General features: G+C 43.9%; 1 protein-coding gene across 1 annotated transcript; it reads right to left on the bottom strand.

Moving 5' to 3' along the window:
• Positions 1–3,359: 3,359 nt before the first annotated feature.
• LOC123401772 lies at positions 3,360–7,329 on the bottom strand. The gene is made up of 4 exons (XM_045095625.1): positions 7,150–7,329; positions 6,306–6,400; positions 5,365–5,630; positions 3,360–4,466 (listed from the first exon to the last, which is right to left on the bottom strand). Exons 1-4 carry the CDS (start codon positions 7,177–7,179, stop codon positions 3,652–3,654), a joined length of 1,206 nt encoding a protein of 401 aa, XP_044951560.1. The 5' UTR covers positions 7,180–7,329; the 3' UTR covers positions 3,360–3,651.
• Between the last annotated feature and the right edge of the window lie 15,558 nt (positions 7,330–22,887).

Below are 22,887 nucleotides of genomic sequence, written 5' to 3'. Positions count from 1 at the left end.
ACTACTTTATGTTACTATGCATTATGGAGGTAGTATCATACAATAGTATCATATGCATGATACTACTATATGATACTCCCCACTATGACCAGCCTAAACTACTCCTTTGGTTTAAGTATTGATCAAGAGAAGGGGAGCTTTCTCCCAAGAAGAAAACACAAGGAAAGCCTCCTAAGAGCAACTCCAGCAATCCCTTATATTGTCTCGATCCATAAAATAATAGTCAGTTTATAGTTTTGTGCGAAAAAAGTAACCCGAATAGACCCCGTAAACGCGTTTGACCCTTAAATTTTTGAAGGGGTACGATAAATTGCCCCCTCCGACCCGCGAATACACAGTCCCCCTCTCGCCTCGTCGATGTCATGTATCTCGCGAAAGCGGTTGGCTGGAGGGACATTTCAGCCCGTGCTTGTTCCCCTCCCCATCCCACAGCCACCCCGGCACCGTCGCCGCCTCCCTGTCTCCTTGGATTTCGGTCATAACCGTCGACGAAATCACGTCGTCGGGCCACTCTAGACTCTGCTCCATCGCGCCGCTTTTCCACGCCCCTGGATCGACCGAGTCGCGCCGCCCCCGGGTCGCCGCTGCCACGGATCGACTGCCGTCGAGTCGCCGCTGCCCCAAATTCGCCGACCCAAGTTGTCCCCCGTCCCGCTGCCACCCAGGATCGACCGCCGCTGGTGAATCCTTTTGTGCCCCTTTCTAGTTCAACCTAGCGAATGATTTGAAGATGAATTTTCGTTCATGCAAGCTCAGGTGCCATTTGTAGATGGATTTGAGCCCTTGCGAGGAATTTTTTTCTTGAGGATTCATCCTGGTCAGACGACTCGGACATAGAGTCGCTGCTCAAGAGCCATTGACAGCAGATGGTGGTGGTGGTGGTGCTTGCCATGAAGGAGCACGAGGATCGGGACCGAAAGAGATGGCCAGGATCGACCGTCGGCCGTCTTTGCATCCCTCGCAACCGTCATCTCGGGAACATGATGTCAATGCAAGACTACTTCACGAACAATCCAACATATCCGCCGCATCTCTTTCGGAGAAGGTATCGAATGCGCCGACCCCTCTTCATAAAATTAGTGCAAGCTTGCAAGACTAATTCTCGCGTTTTTACTCAAAAGAGAAACGTCACGGGCTTGAAGGATTTTAGCGCATATCAAAAAATCTCGACAACTATGTGAGTGATTGCATATGGCATCCCGTCTGACTATGCCGATGAATATCTTCGCATTGGCGAAGATACTACAATTGAGACAGTGCGTAGATTCGCCAAAGTGATCATCCGCGTCTTTGGCTTTGTCTATCTTTGTGCACCCAACGAGGAATACACAAAAATGTTGATGACAACAATTGAGAGGCGAGGTTCGCCAGGTATGCTAGGAAGCGTTGATTGCATGCATTGGACTTGAAAAACTGCCTGAATGCATGGCATGGGAAATAATGTGGCAAGTTTCATAATGCAACAATTGTGCTAGAAGCCGTAGGGTCCGAGGATTTGTGGATTTGGCATTGCTTTTTTGATATTTCGGGTACTCTCAATATATTAATGTGTTGCAACGGTCTCATTTATTTGTTAGATTTGCTAGTGGTGATGCTCATGTACAACTACATGGTGAATGGACATGAGTACACAAAGGGATACTATCTTGCAGATGGTATTTACCCTTCTTGGCGTACATTTGTTAAGAGCGCCAAAAAACCCAAAACTAGGAAGCATAGGCACAAGAGGCTGTCCAAAAAGATATTGAAAGAGTCTTTGGGATTTTGCAATCAAGGTTTATCCTTGTTCGTGGTCTCTTGTTCGTTTTTGGGACAACCGGACCCTGAAGAAAATCATGACATGTTGTGTGATTCTTCACAACATGATCATCAAAGATAAGAGGGACATGAATTTGGAGTTCTTCTATGACAATGTCGGTAGCCATATGAATTCAGCTAGAGACCCTGACCGCAGACAAACATTCTTTCAGACATACCGGCAGATTGGAAATGCAAACACTCACTATCAGCTTTAGAAGGATCTCATTGAGCATCATTGGCAAACACATGGGTAGTAAAACGTGCCATTTTTTAATTTATTCCATTTAATTCATGTGTGATTCCTATCAATGTTGTATTCGGGACAATTCTTGTATTAAATTATTACTTTTAATTTGTTGATTTGAATAATTATTATGATTTGGATGATTATTATATTATAATATAAACATTTTATCTTATGTTTATTTATAATTTGGTATAAAATATGACATATGAGTCAAATTCAGAAAATATCATGCGTTTTATGGGCTGACGTGAGCTGCGGCTGAACAGACGTCATAGAGTATTTTATTTTACAGTTCCGCGATACGGGGGCGCAGCCCACGTCAGCCCGTAAAACGTCTTTTATGTAAACTGTAAATGCGTAAGAAGGGTCCGTGATATAATGGATCTGCTAGAGTTGCTGTAATAGTCAGCACACACCGTCCACCAACCGTATATAAGTATAACGTGTCTCATTATCCGCTCACTAATTTCCATACGAACATGCGCGTAGTGACAAGCTGACAGCAAGCTTGCTTGTTCCCGCAATAATAGTGTGGTCTGTTCCATTCCCAAATGAGTTGGCAACTCGACTGACAAGATAGCTACTCCCGTTATGATAGACCTGCCTTGTTGGATGCTTCGTCGGTATCAATCCCGTTATGATAGACCTGCCTTGTTGGATGCTTCGTCGGTATCAAATACAGTATCAGTTTGAGTATGCAGCAGGTTTCTACCAGATCTGAACAAGAAGAGCACATGAGAGAGATCTTATAATACAGCAGCCTGGGTAGCCTACGTGCAAGCAAATTCAGCGTGTGCACGGCAAAATCGTTACAGAATTTGCGGAGCGACGACGATTTGACCGGGGATACCATGGATTTCTTGTGATGGATGCGTGTTCCAAGGACGACAACACATGCTAGTATGCTACACACACGGCACAACACGTACAGCAGTCAACTCGCATCATCTTCAGTGAAGCCAACTGCACGGAAGATATCGCCATCCTGTACGATAGAGTCTGTCGATACACTAGATACTACCAGTATCAGCTTAGCTAGAAGAGCGGGCGTAGGCTGTTTGTGTTTGATAGTCACCGCCCATCTCTAATGCTTCAGATGTATGTATGGCCACAACTGACAACACCCGCGACCTCAGTTTCAGGCAAACGTGAAACATGGACTACTCAACATATTGGACGTACTCCATGGCAGGGCATCACAAGATTACTCAACTTCAGTCTAGACATGTTTATCTTGGAAGTTGACTAGCAATCTTGCACTGTTTGTTATTCCCAAAGCAAACTGCGCGGCATCATCGACACAAACTGAGTATTAAGCTCATAAATATCCCCTTCTTAGTAACTGGTGTTCAAACAACGGGATGTGTAATACAAATACTACTTCAATTCAAAGTTCAAACAACATGAGGTGTAACTGTTGTTCTTCTTATTGCCACAAAAGACCTGTGAGAAGGGTTAAGCAGAGGCACTCTACTTATGCAGAGCAGAAAAAGAATTGCCGGATCAGCTTCTGGAATTCACCAGTGACCTGTTTAAATTCGATTGCTGATGAAAGTAGCCACACAAACGTTGGAACAGAAGATTACAGGCAGGTCGGTTCAGAACTAGCTCCATCTCCTCTTATCCTCTTCTTCATCAACTGGGGTATACCACTCTGGCCGCCCCTTTGAGCTGCTGTACCTGTAGTTCAGGTAGAGTTCTTCGTCACATACGGACCTCGTACTCACTAGCACAAGCGTCCTCAGAACCGGTGACTCCCCAGTCGGTTTACCAGGGGTTCTGGACTTGAACCAGAAGGAGCCAAACCTCTTCATTGTAACGGGCTCTTCACCACCAAAAGCAATGTTCGGGATGTATGCTCTGATGTCCTTCTCTGTCAATGGGAAATCATATGGGCAGATCATGACGTTAGGGGTCGACCCTCCCGGTGGGTGGTTCGCGAAATGACCAAAAGCCAGTGGATTTCGCCGTTCAAGCACATCACCAAAGTTTTCACTGCCACTCTTCTGCAGGGGCTTGTTAAGCATCCTCCATGCCCGGTCAGAGTTGCTCTCTGGGCTTTTGGGTGGCGTTGTACTGTAATCCACTGGATCTGAACCATCCCATACTTCTCTTGTTTCACCACCTAAGTGCCATGGCTTCGCATTGATTATTGTTCCGTCATATCTTGTAATAAGATAGCTGTTGCACGCATCGATTCTTGGGTATCCAGGGATATATCGATAATAAGCAGGTGAGTATATAACTCCAGGGTAGATGGCTAGGACAGCACCAACATTAGCTTCTCCAGATAAGAACAGACCTTGCCCTGCATCTTTGTGAGGTATTAATGACGGCTTGATGTCAAGGGTGTAGCCAAACTGATCCCTAAATTTATTGGACAGTTCAGCTCGAGTTAAAGGTCGCGTAGCAGGAACAGCTGCACTGTACAGTAAATGCATCAGGTGATGGCTTCATATGATTCATCCAATAATACAGCTATGAAGAACTTGATGTATGTAACTGCATCTCTATGAGCACAGTAGCAGCATAATTCATGTATGTGTATGTAAGAAGAGCTTCCAGTAAACAGTACAAACAGAAACATTTCAGGATATGGAGTTAGCTTGCCATCTATAGTTGAACAATTAATAGGTCATGAAGCATCTGAAGCAACAGCAAAAGATCAGTGTGTATAGTTATGTCTTATGTGTGCTTAACCCAGAGCTGAAGAAACAGTGAAAGCATGATACTGGTTAAGCACGTGAAATTATGGTAAACAAAACTGAGGTATAAGACAAGTGCACAGAAAAATGCAAATGACAAAGGGAATGTTATTTCTATCACATATCTAAGAGCCCACGACTGTCTTTGGAACTATAATACAATTAGCCGTAATGGTAGATAATTGCGATGGAAACACATGCAAATGATTTTTGATAATCATATTTAGACTCTAAAGTATCTTCATTGCAGGAATTAAAATAAACCCTCCATTCTTGTATACAAGGCCACTTCATATTTTTATGTCTAACTTCAACCATTAATTTTACCAACAAAATGTGAGTTATATGCCATTGGATGCACATTTCAAAGAACTTTCCGATGATATACTGTATTTTTTATGACATATAACCCATATTTTGTTGACCAAAATTATAAGTCAAAGTTTGACACGAAAAACAAAATGGCCTTGTATACAAAAACGGAGGGAGTATTTGGCATGCATTCTGCAGCAAGACATGCTACTCAAAACATGCTTACTCGCCTAATTTGAATGATATAGGTGCAAAACTGAGAATGTGCCAAATGCAATGCACTTAGCGGAAACATATTACCTGGCTTGTTTGCAGATGCAACTCCTGTGCCAACGGCCAAACTCAAACCACTTCGCCGAGAATTATTATAAGCATCAGAAGGAGATTGTGATGGATCATTTGTATCAGGACGAAGAATGCTGTCCATTGCTTTGCATATATGCTTAAGTTGATAATGAACATTTTGCTGCACTTGTTTCTGCTGGTCAGTAACAGATGCTTTGTTAGCCAAGTCAATAATCTCCTCAACGTCCTTTTCTTCAGAATGCTTTCCCAAACGATTATAGCTAAGTTGCACATAGAAAAGAATAAAGGATTTAGGAATCTAATCATGTTCATACGAATGTTGCAAGAAAACTTGGTAATGCATTTCCAAAGAAACTTGAAATAACCAAACACATGGTTTAGAGGCTTGATCCTTCAGGAGGCAGTAAAATATGCAAAATATCTAATTCAGGGATAATAATAATAAGATGAATACCTTGTAGCATCTGAAATATGAGAATCCAATAACAACCTTAATAGACATATAGAGTAAAGTAAGTTGCAAATGCTGATCCCAATTCTCTATTGCATATGAAGACAAAAAATGCGAAATATTTGCAATTTCCATATACCTTGTAGTTATCTAATCATATTCATAGTTTCATACCGAGTGTTGCAAGATAATTTGGTATGCATTTCCAAAGAAACTAGAAATAACCAAACACATGGTTCAGAGGCTTGATCCTTCAATCGACGGTAACAGAATATTAAAATATCAAAATATGCAAAATATATAATCACAGGGATAATATCATAATAATGTGGTCAATACCTTGTAGCATCTAAACTATGAGAATCCAATAACAACCATAATAGACTTGTAGAGTAAACTAAGTCCTAAATTTTGGCATGTAGCAGAACTACCTACGAAAAACAAATGAACAGGAACAGAGCGGTTTGTTCAGATATCCATATACCTGGTAAAGAGAAATAAACGATTCACATCAGCGTCAAACTGGATATGCCGAGGGTCTCGAGCAAACCTTGGACTCTTAGCAAGTGTTTTGATTGCCTGGAAATGAGCCAGCAAATTGATTAAGAGGGTGCTTGGATTCAAGAGACTAAAACTAGTCTGACTAAAACTAGTCTCTTTAAGAGGCTAAAGTTCCAAGCACCCCTGACTAAAGAGAGGCTAAAACTAGTCTTGAGGCTAAAATCTTTTAGTCAGGGGTACCCCTACTAAAATGTGCATTAGTCCTCTCTCTCCTCATTTAACTCCTCATGCAAGTTCTGGATTGGAGGGTTTGGAGAATAATAAATGCTCATTAACTTGATTTTAGTCTCTTTAGTACTTGGATCCAAGCATGGGTGAGGCTAGCAAGTTTTAGTCTCACTACTTTTAGTCATGGGACTAAAACGTATCCAAGCACCCTCTAAAGGAACAGCTGACAAAGCCATAATGCTGCCCAGAGTACTAATTGTCTTCTCATTTGAAATGGCAGTACATAAGACATAGAGAAATCATATAGAATGTAATAATAAAATGCAAAAGACTTATAACCTAGACGCAAAATCAAGCACGATTTTGAGCATTGAGGCAAGCCATAAACACATTATACAGTTATACTTCCAGGTGCTTCAACACACACCACCATCTCCCTCCCACATACGCTTGACTTCACTCAAAACCTCGTAAAATAAATTCAGAATCATTTCCTGTGTTTTTTAGGCTAATCGATGTTGGTTTTCTCGCGCACAGCGGAAACCACGCAGATCGAGATCCGGAGATGGTTGCGAGATGCGTAGGGAAGAGAAGCGTACCTCTTGGAATTTGTTGAAGAGAAACGCCATGCTGGCCCTGCGGGCGGTAGCCGCCGCCGCCCGGTATTCCTTGGTTCGGCGGGAGGGACGAGGCCGAACGACGGCTGCCGGAGCAGTGGTGAAGACGAGTGAGGGTTTAGACTTAGGAGGAGGCGATCAGTCTAGTCCTAGAAGAAAGGGCTTTCAGGTTTGGGCCGAAAGCCCGTGCCCCATTCTCGTGGGGCACTTTCCTTCTCCTTACACTTCGGACCTGATGCACATCAGCATTTTTCGTGTATTTGCCGGAAATTACTAATTGAGGAATATACCTTTTAAAGATCACTTTCATATTTTCAGGTTGTGATAAATGGCCCATTGTATACGTGTCATTTGTAGCAACCTGAGAATTTTCCTTTTTTTCGTAGATTTGTATTTTTAAATGTTTTATCTGTTAAACAATGCATTCAAATCTTAAACCGTTTTCACCGTTGTGCTTTCTCGTATCGATATCTTTAAAACTAGGTCCCTGATAGGTTTTGATGAAAAAAAAATACGAAAAAACCGTCACCAAAAAAAGTGCCTCTCGCGGTAGGAAAAAAACATAAAACATGTTTTTTCCGCCTTTTTCCCCTTTTCGAGAGGTACGGCCGTGCTTCTCACGAAGGCAAAATCATGCCTCTCGCGAAAATAAAATCGTGCCTCTCACGAAAAAAAATTGTATTTTTTTCCTTTCCGAGAGGCACGGGGTGCCTCTCATCAAGCCAAAATCGTGCTTCTCATAAAAAATAGAAAACATGTTTTTTTTCCTTTTTGGAAAGACACGGCCGTGCCTCTCGCGATGCAAAACCGTACCTCACTTGGACGCAAAAACGTGTTTGTGGCAAAAAAAATGCATTTGTTTTTGTTTCCAAGAGGCACGGCCATGCCCGTCGCGAAGGAAAATTATGCCTCTCATGAAAAGAAAACAAAAAACGCATTTTTTCAAGATTATTTGTGAATTTTGTTTTTCGTTAAAAAACGAAGAAAGATCGGTGAAAAACCAAAACACCAAAAACATAAAAAAGAACAAACTAAAAAGCCGAAAACGCGTGCGAAAAAATAAAATAAAAAACTGAAGCTTGGGAGTGCTTGATGAGAGACTTTCAAAGGAACGCTTGCTAACTAGGTTTTTTAAGGTAAAAACCCCCTCATCTATTAACTATGATGTTCATGGGGATAATTACACATTCATGCGGGATGCCAAACCACACATAGCGACCAAACTCCAAAGAAATAGCAAATCTAGCTAAAGCATGTGCTTCTTTATTACTCTTTCTACTCTCAAAACGAAAATGGCAGGCATCGAAATCAACTCTTCCTGTTGTGATCTCCCTCACGATAGCTTTGTTTCTTCCACCAGTAGCGATGTCTTTGATAACAGATTGACAATCGGAGGCAGTGATCAGATGATGTTCATCTAGGTCCAGTGCCAAAGACATAGCCTCCCTACACGCCAATGTTTCAAGTGTTGGTGGGTCTCTGATCACATAGACCATGCCCGAAGCGCCCAGGTACTTGCCCCTCTCATCCCTGCAAACCACAGTAGTCGAACCCCTGTCATTATGAGAAGAAACAGCAACATCGGCATTGAATTTTAAAATCCCACAAGTGGTGGAACCCATGGTTCATGAGCATTACAAGTAGGTGACTGATTTGCTTGATTGTGTCGCTCTGGCTTCCCACTCAAGGCCAGATCCTCGATGAACCTCTTAACAAACAGATTAGTTGTCACTCGAGATTGAGATTCCGCCTCGTGGATCGCCTTGCGGCGTGCAAACCAGATCGCCCAAAGTATTACCGTTATCTGGACAAACTCCTCATGAGATAGTGTTTCCTGCAGGGTGAATAACCAGTTCCGGGCGTGAATTTTAGTTGTATGCATCATATGCTCAACCATATCTGTGTCTGCCAAAGCCCACACACAACGGGATGCCGAACATTCTAACACAGCATGCTTCAAAGAGTCTTCCATACCACACAAACTGCATCTCGGATTTTCAGCCATATTATGTCGGGCCCTGACATCATTAGTTGGCAAAGAGTGCAAGGCAAGCCTCCATAGGAATAGTTTGAGCTTGGCGCGCACGAGAGTTCCCCAAAGAGTTGTCCAATCCTTAGCCGTCTGATCAATTGTTGAGGAACCCATTGTTTCCTCAAGCCAGCCGCCTCTTGTAAATTTCATGTGAACCATCATTCTGTACGCAGAGCGAATGGTGAATATACCCTTTTTCTCCTTGCTCCACGACCAGAAATCTGGAACCTCGCGCGTGCACACAGGTATTCCCAAGATGGCCGCAGCATCCATAGGTAAGAAAGTGTGTCGGACTAGCTCTTCCTTCCATCGCGCTGATGTCTCATCAATAAGCTCACTGACCAGAATAGGTCCCGAACTTGGAGGAGAAGTGATGGGCCTCATAGTTGTCTCTCTTGGAGGCCAATTGTGCCGCCAAATCTCAGTGCTAGCACCGTTACCAATCCTGTGTATAAGGCCTTGGGCCAGCACATCTCTCCCTTTGAGTATTGATCGTTAGATCTGCGATGGGTGACTCCCCAAAGAAGCTTCTAGGATCGACGTTTGAGGGAAGTAAACACTTTTCGGAATTCTGGCGCTCAATGATAGGGGTTCTTGGAGCACCCTCCAGGCTTGTCGCGCTAACAATGCTAAGTTAAACAGTTCCATATCACGAAAGCCAAGTCCCCCCATGTGCCTTGGCCGAGACATAACATCCCAAGATACCCAGGCGACCTTGCGAGTTCCATCCTTGCTCCCCTACCAGAACTTGTGAATGATGGTGTTAATATGTTCACAAAGGCCTCTTGGAAGTTTAAAACATGCAATTGAGTACACTGGAATAGCTTGAACAACCGATTTAATTAACACCTCTTTGCCTCCAAGAGACAATATATTTTCAAACCATCCCCGAACCTTGTTCCAAACTTTGTCTTTCAGGTACTTAAAAGTTCCATTTTTTGATTTACCCACATCAGACGGCAAACCAAGGTATCTATCGTTTAGTGCCTTTGAAGTGACACCAAGTGAAGTTTTGACCTCCTCTCTCAGTGATTCTGGATAGCCCTTGCTAAAGAACAAAGATGACTCGTCTCGATTAATTCTCTGACCCCGATGCATTACAACAAATATCCAATAGGTTTGACAGCTCTTCCGCCCCTTCACGGCTTGCTTTAACGAACAGCAGGCTGTCATCAGTAAAAATAAGGTGACTAACTGTGAAGCAGAATCTGCCACTTTAATCCACATAGATAAGATGACTGAGCATTAGCTTTTAAGAGGCACGAGAGGCCCTCCACTACCAGCAAGAATAGTGTAAGTGCATCTAGTGCCCCTTAGTGATTTTGGTGGTTTGAAGACTTATAGGTTAAGTATCTAATGTGTGTTGGAATTATGCCCTAGAGGCAATAATAAATGTATAGTTATTATTATAATTCCTGTATCAAGATAATAGTTTATTATCCATGCTATAATTGTATTGAATGAAGACTCATTTACATGTGTGGATACATAGACAAAACACCGTCCCTAGCATGCCTCTAGTTGGCTAGCCAGTTGATCGATGATAGTCAGTGTCTTCTGATTATGAACAAGGTGTTGTTGCTTGATAACTGGATCACGTCATTGGGAGAATCACGTGATGGACTAGACCCAAACTAATAGACGTAGCATGTTGATCGTGTCGTTTTGTTGCTACTGTTTTCTGCGTGTCAAGTATTTATTCCTATGACCATGAGATCATATAACTCACTGACACCGGAGGAATGCTTTGTGTGTATCAAACGTCGCAACGTAACTGGGTGACTATAAAGATGCTCTACAGGTATCTCCGAAGGTGTTAGTTGAGTTAGTATGGATCAAGACTGGGATTTGTCACTCCGTGTGACGGAGAGGTATCTCGGGGCCCACTCGGTAATACAACATCACACACAAGCCTTGCAAGCAATGTAACTTAGTGTAAGTTGCGGGATCTTGTATTACGGAACGAGTAAAGAGACTTGCCGGTAAACGAGATTGAAATAGGTATGCGGATACTGACGATCGAATCTCGGGCAAGTAACATACCGAAGGACAAAGGGAATAACATACGGGATTATACGAATCCTTGGCACTGAGGTTCAAACGATAAGATCTTCGTAGAATATGTAGGATCCAATATGGGCATCCAGGTCCCGCTATTGGATATTGACCGAGGAGTCTCTCGGGTCATGTCTACATAGTTCTCGAACCCGCAGGGTCTGCACACTTAAGGTTCGACGTTGTTTTATGCGTATTTGAGTTATATGGTTGGTTACCGAATGTTGTTCGGAGTTCCGGATGAGATCACGGACGTCACGAGGGTTTCCGGAATGGTCCGGAAACGAAGATTGATATATAGGATGACCTCATTTGATTACCGGAAGGTTTTCGGAGTTACCGGGAATGTACCGGGAATGACGAATGGGTTCCGGGGGTTCACCGGAGGGGGGCAACCCACTCCGGGGAAGCCCATAGGTATTTGGGGGGGTCACACCAGCCCTTAGTGGGCTGGTGGGACAGCCCACCAAATCCTATGCGCCAAGGAAGAAAAATCAAAGAAAGAAAAAAAAAGGAGGGGAAGTGGGAAGGGGGAAGGACTCCCTCCCACCAAACCAAGTAGGACTCGGTTTGGGGGGGGAGAGTCCTCCCCCCTGGCTCGGCCGACCCCTTGGGGTTCCCTTGGACCCCAAGGCAAGGTCCCCCTCCCTCCTCCTATATATATGGGGCTTTTAGGGCAGATTTGAGACGACTTTCTCACGGCTGCCCGACCACATACCTCCATAGTTTTTCCTCTAGATCGTGTTTCTGCGGAGCTCGGGCGGAGCCCTGCTGAGACAAGATCATCACCAACCTCCGGAGCGCCGTCACGCTGCCGGAGAACTCTTCTACCTCTCCGTCTCTCTTGCTGGATCAAGAAGGCCGAGATCATCGTCGAGCTGTACGTGTGCTGAACGCGGAGGTGCCGTCCGTTCGGTACTAGATCGTGGGACTGATCGCGGGATTGTTCGCGGGGCGGATCGAGGGACGTGAGGACGTTCCACTACATCAACCGCGATCTCTAATCGCTTCTGCTGTACGATCTACAAGGGTACGTAGATCACTCATCCCCTCTCGTGGATGGACATCACCATGATAGGTCTTCGTGCGCGTAGGAAAATTTTTGTTTCCCATGCGACGTTCCCCAACAGTGGCATCATGAGCTAGGTTCATGCGTAGATGTCTTCTCGAGTAGAACACAAAAGGTTTTGTGGGCGGTGATGTGTGTTTTGCTGCCCTCCTTAGTCTTTTCTTGATTCCGCGGTATTGTTGGATTGAAACGGCTTGGACCGACATTACTCGTACGCTTACGAGAGACTGGTTTCATCGTTACGAGTAACCCCCTTTGCTCAAAGATGACTGGCAAGTGACGGTTTCTCCAACTTTAGTTGAATCGGTTTTGACCGAGGAGGTCCTTGGATGAGGTTAAATAGCAACTCATATATCTCCGTTGTGGTGTTTGCGTAAGTAAGATGCGATCCTACTAGATACCCTTGGTCACCACGTAAAACATGCAACAACAAAATTAGAGGACGTCTAACTTGTTTTTGCAGGGTATGATTGTGATGTGATATGGCCAAACGATGTGATGTGATATATTGGATGTATGAGATGATCATGTTGTAATAGAAATATCGACTTGCATGTCGATGGTACGGCAACCGGCAGGAGCCATAGGGTTGTCTTTATACTAACATATGTGCTTGCAGATGCGTTTACTATTTTGCTAGGATGTAGCTTTAGTAGTGATAGCATAAGTAGAACGACAACCCCGATGGCGACACGTTGATGGAGATCATGGTGTGGCGCCGGTGACAAGAAGATCGTGCCGGTGCTTTGGTGATGGAGATCAAGAAGCACGTGATGATGGCCATATCATGTCACTTATGAATTGCATGTGATGTTAATCCTTTTATGCACCTTATTTTGCTTAGAACGACGGTAGCATTATGAGGTGATCTCTCACTAAAATTTCAAGACGAAATTGTGTTCTCCCTGACTGTGCACCGTTGCTACAGTTCGTCGTTTCGAGACACCACGTGATGATCGGGTGTGATAGACTCAACGTTCACATACAACGGGTGCAAAACAGTTGCGCACGCGGAACACTCGGGTTAAGCTTGACGAGCCTAGCATGTGCAGACATGGCCTCGGAACACATGAGACCGAAAGGTCGATCATGAATCATATAGATGATATGATTAGCATAGGGATGCTTACCACTGAAACTACTCTCGACTCACGTGATGATCGGACTTGGGATAGTGTAAGTGGATCATGAACCACTCAAATGACTAGAGAGATGTACTTTTTGAGTGGGAGTTTAGCATATAATTTGATTAAGTTGAACTCTAATTATCTTGAACTTAGTCTAAGTCCACTTTGAATATATTTGTGTTGTAGATCATGGCTCACGCAAGTGTCATCCTCAATTTTAATACGTTCCTAGAGAAAGCTAAGTTGAAAGATGATGGAAGCAACTTTGTAGACTGGGCTCGTAATCTTAAGCTAATCTTACAAGCTGGAAAGAAGGATTATGTCCTTAGTGCCGCGCTAGGAGATGAACCACCCGCTACGGCTGATCAGGATGTTAAGAACGCTTGGTTAGCGCGTAAGGAGGACTACTCAATAGTTCAATGTGCAGTCTTGTATGGCTTAGAACCGGGACTTCAACGTCGCTTTGAGCGTCATGGAGCATTTGAGATGTTCCAGGAGTTGAAGTTCATCTTTCAGAAGAATGCCCGGATCGAGAGGTATGAGACCTCCGATAAATTCTATGCTTGCAAGATGGAGGAAAACTCGTCTGTCAGTGAACATGTGCTCAAAATGTCTGGGTACTCAAACCGTCTAGCTGAACTGGGGATTGAACTCCCGCAAGAAGCTATCACTGACAGAATCCTTCAATCACTGCCGCCAAGCTATAAAGGCTTTGTGTTGAACTACAACATGCAAGGGATGAACAAGTCTCCCGGCGAGTTGTTTGCGATGCTGAAAGTCGCAGAGTCTGAACTCCGTAAAGAACATCAAGTGTTGATGGTGAGCAAGACCACTAGTTTCAAGAGAAACGGCAAAGGCAAGAAGGGCAATTCGAAGAAGAGCGGCAAGCCTGTTGCCAATCCGCCGAAGAAACCCAAGGCTGGACCTAAGCCTGAAACAGAGTGCTTCTATTGCAAGGGTATGGGTCACTGGAAGCGCAATTGCCCCAAGTATCTGGCAGATAAGAAGGCGGGCAAAGAAAAATCAGGTATATTTGATATACATGTTATTGATGTGTACTTAACCAGCTCTCGTAGTAGTGCCTGGGTATTCGATACCGGTTCTGTTGCTCACATTTGCAACTCGAAGCAGGAACTGCGGAATAGACGAAGGCTGGCGAAAGACGAAGTGACGATGCGCGTAGGAAACGGTTCCAAGGTTGATGCAATCGCCGTCGGCACAGTGTCACTTCAACTACCATCGGGATTAGTGATGAACTTAAATCATTGTTATTTAGTGCCTGCGTTGAGCATGAACATTATATCTGGATCTTGTTTATTGCGAGACGGTTACTCTTTTAAGTCTGAGAATAATGGTTGTTCTATTTCTATGAGTAACATCTTTTATGGTCATGCACCGAATGTGAGAGGATTGTTCATATTGAATCTTGATAGAGATACGCATATACATAACATTGAGACCAAAAGAGTTAGAGTAAACAATGATAGTGCCATATTTTTGTGGCACTGCCGCTTGGGTCATATTGGTGTAAAGCGCATGAAGAAACTCCATGCTGATGGACTTTTGGAGTCACTTGACTTTGATTCACTTGACACGTGTGAACCATGCCTCATGGGCAAGATGACTAAGACTCCGTTCTCCGGAACAATGGAGCGTGCAAGTGACTTGTTGGAAATCATACATACCGATGTGTGTGGTCCAATGAGCGTGGAGGCACGCGGCGGATATCGTTATTTTCTCACCTTCACTGACGATTTAAGTAGATATGGTTATGTCTACTTGATGAAGCACAAGTCTGAAACATTTGAAAAGTTCAAGCAATTTCAGAGTGAAGTGGAAAATCATCGTAACAAGAAGATCAAGTTCCTACGGTCTGATCGTGGGGGTGAGTATCTGAGTTTCGAGTTTGGTACTCACTTAAGACAATGTGGAATTGTTTCGCAGTTAACACCGCCTGGAACACCACAACGTAATGGTGTGTCCGAACGTCGTAATCGTACTTTGTTAGAAATGGTGCGATCTATGATATCTCTTACTGATTTGCCATTATCATTTTGGGGTTATGCATTAGAAACAGCTGCATTCACTTTAAATAGGGCACCATCAAAATCCGTTGAGACGACACCATACGAACTGTGGTATGGCAAAAGACCAAAGTTGTCGTTTCTTAAAGTTTGGGGATGTGATGCTTATGTCAAAAAGCTTCAGCCTGAAAAGCTGGAACCCAAAGCGGAAAAATGCGTCTTCATAGGTTACCCAAAAGAGACAGTTGGGTACACCTTCTATCTCAAATCCGAAGGCAAAGTGTTTGTTGCTAAGAACGGAACTTTTCTCGAGAAGGAGTTTCTCTCGAGAGAATTGAGTGGGAGGAAGATAGAACTTGACGAGGTTGTCGAACCTCTCATCCCTCTGGATGGTGGCGCATGGCAAGGGGAAACCTCTGTCATTGCGACGCCGGTTGAGGAGGAAGTTAATGATGATGATCATGAAACTCCAGTTCAAGTTTCTGTTGAACCACGTAGGTCGACGAGATCACGCGCTGCTCCAGAGTGGTACGGTAATCCCGTCTTAACAATCATGTTGTTAGACAACAATGAACCTGCAAATTATGAAGAAGCAATGGTGGGGCTAGATTCCAACAAATGGCTAGAAGCCATGAAATCCGAGATAGGATCCATGTATGAGAACAAAGTGTGGACTTTGGAGATACTACCTGAGGGCCGCAAGGCTATTCAGAACAAATGGATCTTTAAGAAGAAGACGGACGCTGACGGTAATGTGACCGTTTATAAAGCTCGACTTGTGGCAAAGGGTTTTTCACAAGTTCCAGGAATTGACTACGATGAGACTTTCTCTCCCGTAGCGATGCTTAAGTCCGTCAGAATCATGTTAGCAATAGCTGCATTTTTCGATTATGAAATCTGGCAGATGGATGTCAAAACGGCGTTCCTTAACGGTTTCCTTAAGGAAGAGTTGTATATGATGCAACCCGAAGGTTTTGTCGATCCTAAAAATGCTGACAAAGTGTGCAAGCTCCAGCGATCCATTTATGGACTGGTGCAAGCATCTCGGAGTTGGAACAAACGCTTTGATGAGGTGATCAAAGCATTTGGGTTTATACAAGTGGTTGGAGAATCTTGTATTTACAAGAAAGTGAGTGGGAGCTCTGTGGCGTTTCTAATATTATATGTGGATGACATATTACTGATTGGAAACAACGTAGAGCTTTTGGAGAGCATAAAAGGTTACTTGAATAAAAGTTTCTCTATGAAGGACCTAGGAGAAGCTGCTTACATTCTAGGCATTAAGATCTATAGGGATAGATCAAAACGCCTGATAGGACTTTCACAAAGCACATACCTTGATAAAGTTTTGAAGAGGTTCAAAATGGAACAGTCCAAGAAAGGGTTCTTGCCAGTGTTACAAGGTACGAGATTGAGTAAGACTCAGTGCCCAACAATTGATGAGGATAGAGAGCATATGCGCTCCGTCCCCTATGCTTCAGCCATAGGCTCTATCATGTATGCGATGCTGTGCACTAGACCGGATGTTAGCCTGGCCATAAGTATGGCAGGTAGGTTCCAGAGTAATCCAGGAGTGGATCACTGGACGGCGGTCAAGAATATCCTGAAGTACCTGAAAAGGACTAAGGAGATGTTTCTCGTGTATGGATGTGACGAAGAGCTCGCCGTAAAAGGTTACGTCGATGCAAGCTTTGACACAGATCCGGACGACTCTAAGTCGCAAACCGGATACGTATTTATTCTTAATGGGGGTGCAGTAAGCTGGTGCAGTTCCAAGCAAAGCGTCGTAGCAGATTCTACATGTGAAGCAGAGTACATGGCTGCCTCGGAGGCGGCTAAGGAGGGTGTCTGGATGAAGCAGTTCATGACGGATCTTGGAGTGGTGCCAAGTGCACTGGATCCAATAACCTTGTTCTGTGACAACACTGGTGCCATTGCCCTGGCAAAGGAACCAAGGTTTCACAAGAAGACCAGACACATCAAACGACGCTTCAACCTCATCCGCGACTACGTCGAGGAGGAGGACGTAAATATATGCAAAGTGCACACGGATCTGAATGTAGCAGACCCGCTGACTAAACCTCTTCCACGGCCAAAACATGATCGACACCAGAACTGTATGGGTGTTAGATTCATTACAATGTAATTCACATGGTGATGTGAGGGCTAGATTATTGACTCTAGTGCAAGTGGGAGACTGTTGGAATTATGCCCTAGAGGCAATAATAAATGTATAGTTATTATTATAATTCCTGTATCAAGATAATAGTTTATTATCCATGCTATAATTGTATTGAATGAAGACTCATTTACATGTGTGGATACATAGACAAAACACCGTCCCTAGCATGCCTCTAGTTGGCTAGCCAGTTGATCGATGATAGTCAGTGTCTTCTGATTATGAACAAGGTGTTGTTGCTTGATAACTGGATCACGTCATTGGGAGAATCACGTGATGGACTAGACCCAAACTAATAGACGTAGCATGTTGATCGTGTCGTTTTGTTGCTACTGTTTTCTGCGTGTCAAGTATTTATTCCTATGACCATGAGATCATATAACTCACTGACACCGGAGGAATGCTTTGTGTGTATCAAACGTCACAACGTAACTGGGTGACTATAAAGATGCTCTACAGGTATCTCCGAAGGTGTTAGTTGAGTTAGTATGGATCAAGACTGGGATTTGTCACTCCGTGTGACGGAGAGGTATCTCGGGGCCCACTCGGTAATACAACATCACACACAAGCCTTGCAAGCAATGTAACTTAGTGTAAGTTGCGGGATCTTGTATTACGGAACGAGTAAAGAGACTTGCCGGTAAACGAGATTGAAATAGGTATGCGGATACTGACGATCGAATCTCGGGCAAGTAACATACCGAAGGACAAAGGGAATAACATACGGGATTATACGAATCCTTGGCACTGAGGTTCAAACGATAAGATCTTCGTAGAATATGTAGGATCCAATATGGGCATCCAGGTCCCGCTATTGGATATTGACCGAGGAGTCTCTCGGGTCATGTCTACATAGTTCTCGAACCCGCAGGGTCTGCACACTTAAGGTTCGACGTTGTTTTATGCGTATTTGAGTTATATGGTTGGTTACCGAATGTTGTTCGGAGTTCCGGATGAGATCACGGACGTCACGAGGGTTTCCGGAATGGTCCGGAAACGAAGATTGATATATAGGATGACCTCATTTGATTACCGGAAGGTTTTCGGAGTTACCGGGAATGTACCGGGAATGACGAATGGGTTCCGGGGGTTCACCGGAGGGGGGCAACCCACTCCGGGGAAGCCCATAGGTATTTGGGGGGGTCACACCAGCCCTTAGTGGGCTGGTGGGACAGCCCACCAAATCCTATGCGCCAAGGAAGAAAAATCAAAGAAAGAAAAAAAAAGGAGGGGAAGTGGGAAGGGGGAAGGACTCCCTCCCACCAAACCAAGTAGGACTCGGTTTGGGGGGGGAGAGTCCTCCCCCCTGGCTCGGCCGACCCCTTGGGGTTCCCTTGGACCCCAAGGCAAGGTCCCCCTCCCTCCTCCTATATATATGGGGCTTTTAGGGCAGATTTGAGACGACTTTCTCACGGCTGCCCGACCACATACCTCCATAGTTTTTCCTCTAGATCGTGTTTCTGCGGAGCTCGGGCGGAGCCCTGCTGAGACAAGATCATCACCAACCTCCGGAGCGCCGTCACGCTGCCGGAGAACTCTTCTACCTCTCCGTCTCTCTTGCTGGATCAAGAAGGCCGAGATCATCGTCGAGCTGTACGTGTGCTGAACGCGGAGGTGCCGTCCGTTCGGTACTAGATCGTGGGACTGATCGCGGGATTGTTCGCGGGGCGGATCGAGGGACGTGAGGACGTTCCACTACATCAACCGCGATCTCTAATCGCTTCTGCTGTACGATCTACAAGGGTACGTAGATCACTCATCCCCTCTCGTGGATGGACATCACCATGATAGGTCTTCGTGCGCGTAGGAAAATTTTTGTTTCCCATGCGACGTTCCCCAACAATGTGTTCATGAGTGTACACATGATCTATAAGTCGCTGAGGAGTTTGAAATATTCGATGAATATCGACCCCTAAAAATGTATATCTTCGGCTGAAGAAATTGATCTGAAGCTGAAGAATTGAATCGCGAAGAAATTGCGATGAAATTGATATTCCTCATGAAGAAATTGAAGATGAGGAATTTGGTGTGTCCTGAAGAAAAACAAGTTGAAGATTTTGAAGCATGAAGATTTATTCTATCTGTTTTATTTTCTTCACTTTTGAGTAATAGGAACACCGTACTGTTAAAGGGGGTCGAGGTAACACTTCGGAATGAATTTCCTCATGATGCTCAACCCAAGCCTAATCCTACCAAAAGCCTCAAGTGAGGAATATGAGAGACATGAGGACTCTCATAGTTGAGGGTCCCGACCGTTACCGATAGTCGCGCCACATCATTGGTCTTATCCACACCAACAATCATATTATTTAAGGGCATTAATGTCAAATCATGTCGGGATGCTCCGAGGCTATAAATAGCCGCCCCCACAACCATTACTGGTTGGCTGCTCCGTTAGAAACTGACACTTGTCATAAGAGCAACCCAAATTCCTCAGAGTCTTCGAGAGTAATTCATCAGTGAGGAAATACCCCAAACACCAAACCACAAACCAAAAACGAAGTGATTGAGCATCACTGAAGAAGTTGTTCCTGTGTGGGACTGAAGCCTTTTACCTTTGAGAACTGTGCATCCTCCAGACGGTTAGGCGTCATGGTCTAGAGCAATCCAGCAGTCAATTGTGAATCGCCAGGTGACCAAGTTTGTGAGGGTTTGGAAGTCTGCCCTGAAGACTTACCACGAGTGTTGGGTGAGGACTGTGTGTTCTTAGCCCAAGGAGAATACGGTAGGGACTGTGTCCCGAGACCGTGTGTCCTTTGGTTTCAATACCAAGCCGCTCCAAACCAGATGTACAACTGTCACAACAGTTGGAACTGGGTCATCAACCACTGTCTTCAGTGTGAAACGGGTTATATTTCCTCAACTCTTTATATTCCTCAGATTGTGTGTTGATGATTTTCACTGTAACTGTGAAGAATTTGCTGAAGACTTTCTCTGAAATTCCTCAACCCCAAATTCTTCACGCGAGTTAATCCTCATCTGTTTTCTGTGTGCCTGCATACTGTGCAAACTGTTTTTCATATTCTTCATCCTGAAAAACTGCCGTAGTGATACTTTGCACTTCTCATCCTTTGTTGTTTCCGCTGCAAGTTAGTCATTAGTGAGGAATTTCCTCAAAAGGAATTTCCTCAAAAGGAATTTCCTCACTGATGAAATTCTAAAAAATCTCCTATTCACCCCCCTCTAGTCGATATAACGCACTTTCAATTGGTATCAGAGCAAGGTACTCCCTTGTTCTGTGTGATTTTGGTTTAACCACCTGGAGTTTTAGTTATGTCGACTGCAGGCATGATTAAGGTTACTGCAGCATGTCCTACTCTCGAAGGAAAGGATTTTCCCTTCTGGAAGACCAAGATGCAGATGCATCTACAAGCTATTGACAACGATCTCTGGTATATTGTGGAACATGGCGTCCCTATCGTCACTGCTACTATCTGTGCCGCTGATGTGAAGAAATTCAAGCAACTTGATTCTCAAGCGAAGAATATCATCTGTGGCCATCTCAGCAAGGGCCAGTATGGCAGAGTAAGTGCTTTGGGCTCAGCAAAACTTACCTGGGAAAGGTTGTCCAAAGTTAATGAAGGAGTATCAACCCAGCGTGATTCTCATGTTGATGTTCTTCGCAATCTCTTCAATCGCTTCAAGAGGCTTGACAATGAATTCTGCCAAGATACCTTTGACCGCCTCACTGACATATCAAATGAACTGCAAACACTGGGAGCTCGAGACATTACTGATCACAAATTTGTGAAGAAACTGCTAAGATCTTTGGATTCTTCATTTGATACTTTAGTTCTGATGATTCAAGAAAGACCAGACTACAAGATGCTTGATCCAGCTGATATACTCAAAAGACTCAATACTCATGAATTCCAACAAGAAGAAAAGAGAGATCTATATGGACCAAGCTATTCTAGACCACGTGCACTGAAGGCCAAAGCAATTTCCTCATCTAAAGAAGAAGACTCGGATGGTAGCATTGGTGATCCTGAAAAATTTGGACAGGAGCTTGCAATGCTCGTGAGGAAATTCCAGAAGTTTACACGACGTGGCCAGTTTGGTAAATCTTCAAGAAGAGATATGAGGAAATCAGAATCTTCATCTGAGGACTACAAGAAAAGAACCTGCCACAAATGCAAGAAATCAGGTCACTACATTACTGATTGTCCTCATTGGGGAAAGGAATCAAAGAAGAAGAAATACAAGGATGAAAGTTCTGATGACTCGAAGAAAAAGAAGAAATCTTCAAAATCCTCATCTTCAAAGTCCTCATCGCACAAGAAGACTAGTTTCAGAAAGGCTCGGGCACTTATTGGCAAGGAAATGGATTCCGAGGCAGAAACTGAGGAATGTGATGAAGAGGAGGGTTCTGATGAAGACTCAGAATCCAGACAGGCTAGTCTTGCACTTGCAACCACATTCGTCAACAAGTCAATCTTCAACCTTGAAGAAAATGATAACACCATCCACACGGATGACTATGATGATGACTTCGCTCCAACCTATTGCTTCATGGCAAAAGGTTCAAAGGTACCGAATGATGCTTCCTCCTCTGATTCAATTGACTGTGAACCTGATGATTATAAAAAACCCAGTTACAGTAAACTTGCTATCATTGCCACTAAACAACAAACTGCCCTGGAAAAGCTTCAGAAACTGCTAGATAGGAGTGATAATCTGTTGAATGATGAAATGAATCTTACTCAAATCCTCAATGAAGATATGAAAAGTCTTCAGTCTAGATTTGATAATCTTCAAGATCGTCATGTTACACTCCTCGCTGATCATGAGAAACTTTCTTATGAATTTCTTCAAAGGAAGCTTGATCTTGAGAAGCTGAGGATTTCTCATGATGATCTTCGTATGGAAAATGATTCATTACTAGCTCAACAGATCAGTGCTGCTCAAGCTAAATTCATTCCTCCATGTCTTAAATGCATCGAACATGAAACTACTAGTCTTCACCAGAATCATCAAATGCTTCTGTTGCTGCAAATTCTTCAACTGCTCGTGTAGTGTCAAATTCCTCACTTGAGGAAAACACAAATGTCACTGATGAAAATGCAGGGCTGAAGGAATTGTATGTGACAGGCATATACAAAAGTCTCAAAGGACACCAAACCCTTTGTGATGTGCTCAAAAAGCAGATCTTGAACAGGAACCCGAGGAAAGAAGGAATTGCCTTTGAGAGGAAATTGAATGCTGATGGATCTTATTGGAAACCTGAGCAGTAT

This window comes from Hordeum vulgare, chromosome 6H (assembly GCF_904849725.1).
Source record: "Hordeum vulgare subsp. vulgare chromosome 6H, MorexV3_pseudomolecules_assembly, whole genome shotgun sequence".
NCBI lineage: Eukaryota > Viridiplantae > Streptophyta > Magnoliopsida > Poales > Poaceae > Hordeum > Hordeum vulgare.
This window is presented reverse-complemented; position numbering and strand designations above follow the sequence as displayed.

Coding starts and splice junctions, on each gene's coding strand:
- LOC123401772 (XM_045095625.1), bottom strand. CDS start 7,179: ATGGCGTTTCTCTTCAACAAATTCCAAGAG. Junction 6,401..7,149: donor TCTTCAACAAATTCCAAGAG/GTACGCTTCTCT, acceptor GCTCATTTCCAG/GCAATCAAAACACTTGCTAA. Junction 4,467..5,364: donor TGCATCTGCAAACAAGCCAG/GTAATATGTTTC, acceptor TGTACAGTGCAG/CTGTTCCTGCTACGCGACCT.